We start from the raw sequence: 674 nt of genomic DNA, 5'->3' as shown, positions 1-674 counted from the left end.
CAAAATGCTACTCCCTCCCCTGCTGATTTCTCGCTGCAGCTCCAGGTAGCTCCACTCACCCCCCCCCCCCATGTCATTGACCACATTTAGGTCCAGAGGGTTGAGTCTGGTTATCTCCTGCCCCAGGTGTCCCACTGGACAGCCAGGCCCCGCCGATGGGTGTACTGCCCATGCCGAGCGCAACCCGTGCTCTGGGCTGGGGGGACGCAGGGACGAGACTTTGGGGTGCAGCCATGTACCCGGGAGCGAAGGTCTCTGTGTGGCTGTGGCAGAGCCTCCTTGCTGGTGGCGGTGCACTTCTCTGACGGCTTCTGGTGACAGGATTTCAAGAGCTCTCTGCTCATCCCTGGGCTCTGCATCTTTCTGCAGGGGCCGGCTCCTGTGGTGGCTTGCTTCAGGGTTTGTCCAGCTCAGTCCAGAGCCCGGGCTACCCCGACTCCTACCCCAACAGCGCTCGCTGCGTGTGGCGCATACGGCTGCGGGAGCTGGATCGCAGAGTTGAGCTCCAGTTTTCCGATGTCGAGTGAGTCCGGTGGGGTGGCGGCTGTGGTGTGGGCAGGGTGCCCAGTGCTGGCTGTGGGCTCAAGGGCAGCTTCGTCCCCAGTGCTCAGCCTTGGCCACCTCTGCTCGAGCACCGGGGCCAGGCCAGGAATGGGGTCGGGTGGCTTGAGCCC

General features: G+C 63.9%; 1 protein-coding gene across 1 annotated transcript in view; it reads left to right on the top strand.

Annotated features, from left to right (window-relative positions):
* The window catches only part of LOC104626136 (deleted in malignant brain tumors 1 protein-like), a 9,209-nt gene that overhangs the window by 1,490 nt on the left and 7,045 nt on the right, over nucleotides 1–674 (top strand). The window contains exon 2 of the mRNA XM_010293974.1: nucleotides 370–523. Coding sequence (XP_010292276.1) covers nucleotides 370–523 — 154 coding nt within the window. The remainder of the gene's footprint in view (nucleotides 1–369; nucleotides 524–674) is intronic.

The sequence above is a fragment of the Phaethon lepturus genome, unplaced genomic scaffold (assembly GCF_000687285.1).
Source record: "Phaethon lepturus isolate BGI_N335 unplaced genomic scaffold, ASM68728v1 scaffold14549, whole genome shotgun sequence".
Classification (NCBI taxonomy): Eukaryota; Metazoa; Chordata; class Aves; order Phaethontiformes; family Phaethontidae; genus Phaethon; species Phaethon lepturus.
This window is presented reverse-complemented; position numbering and strand designations above follow the sequence as displayed.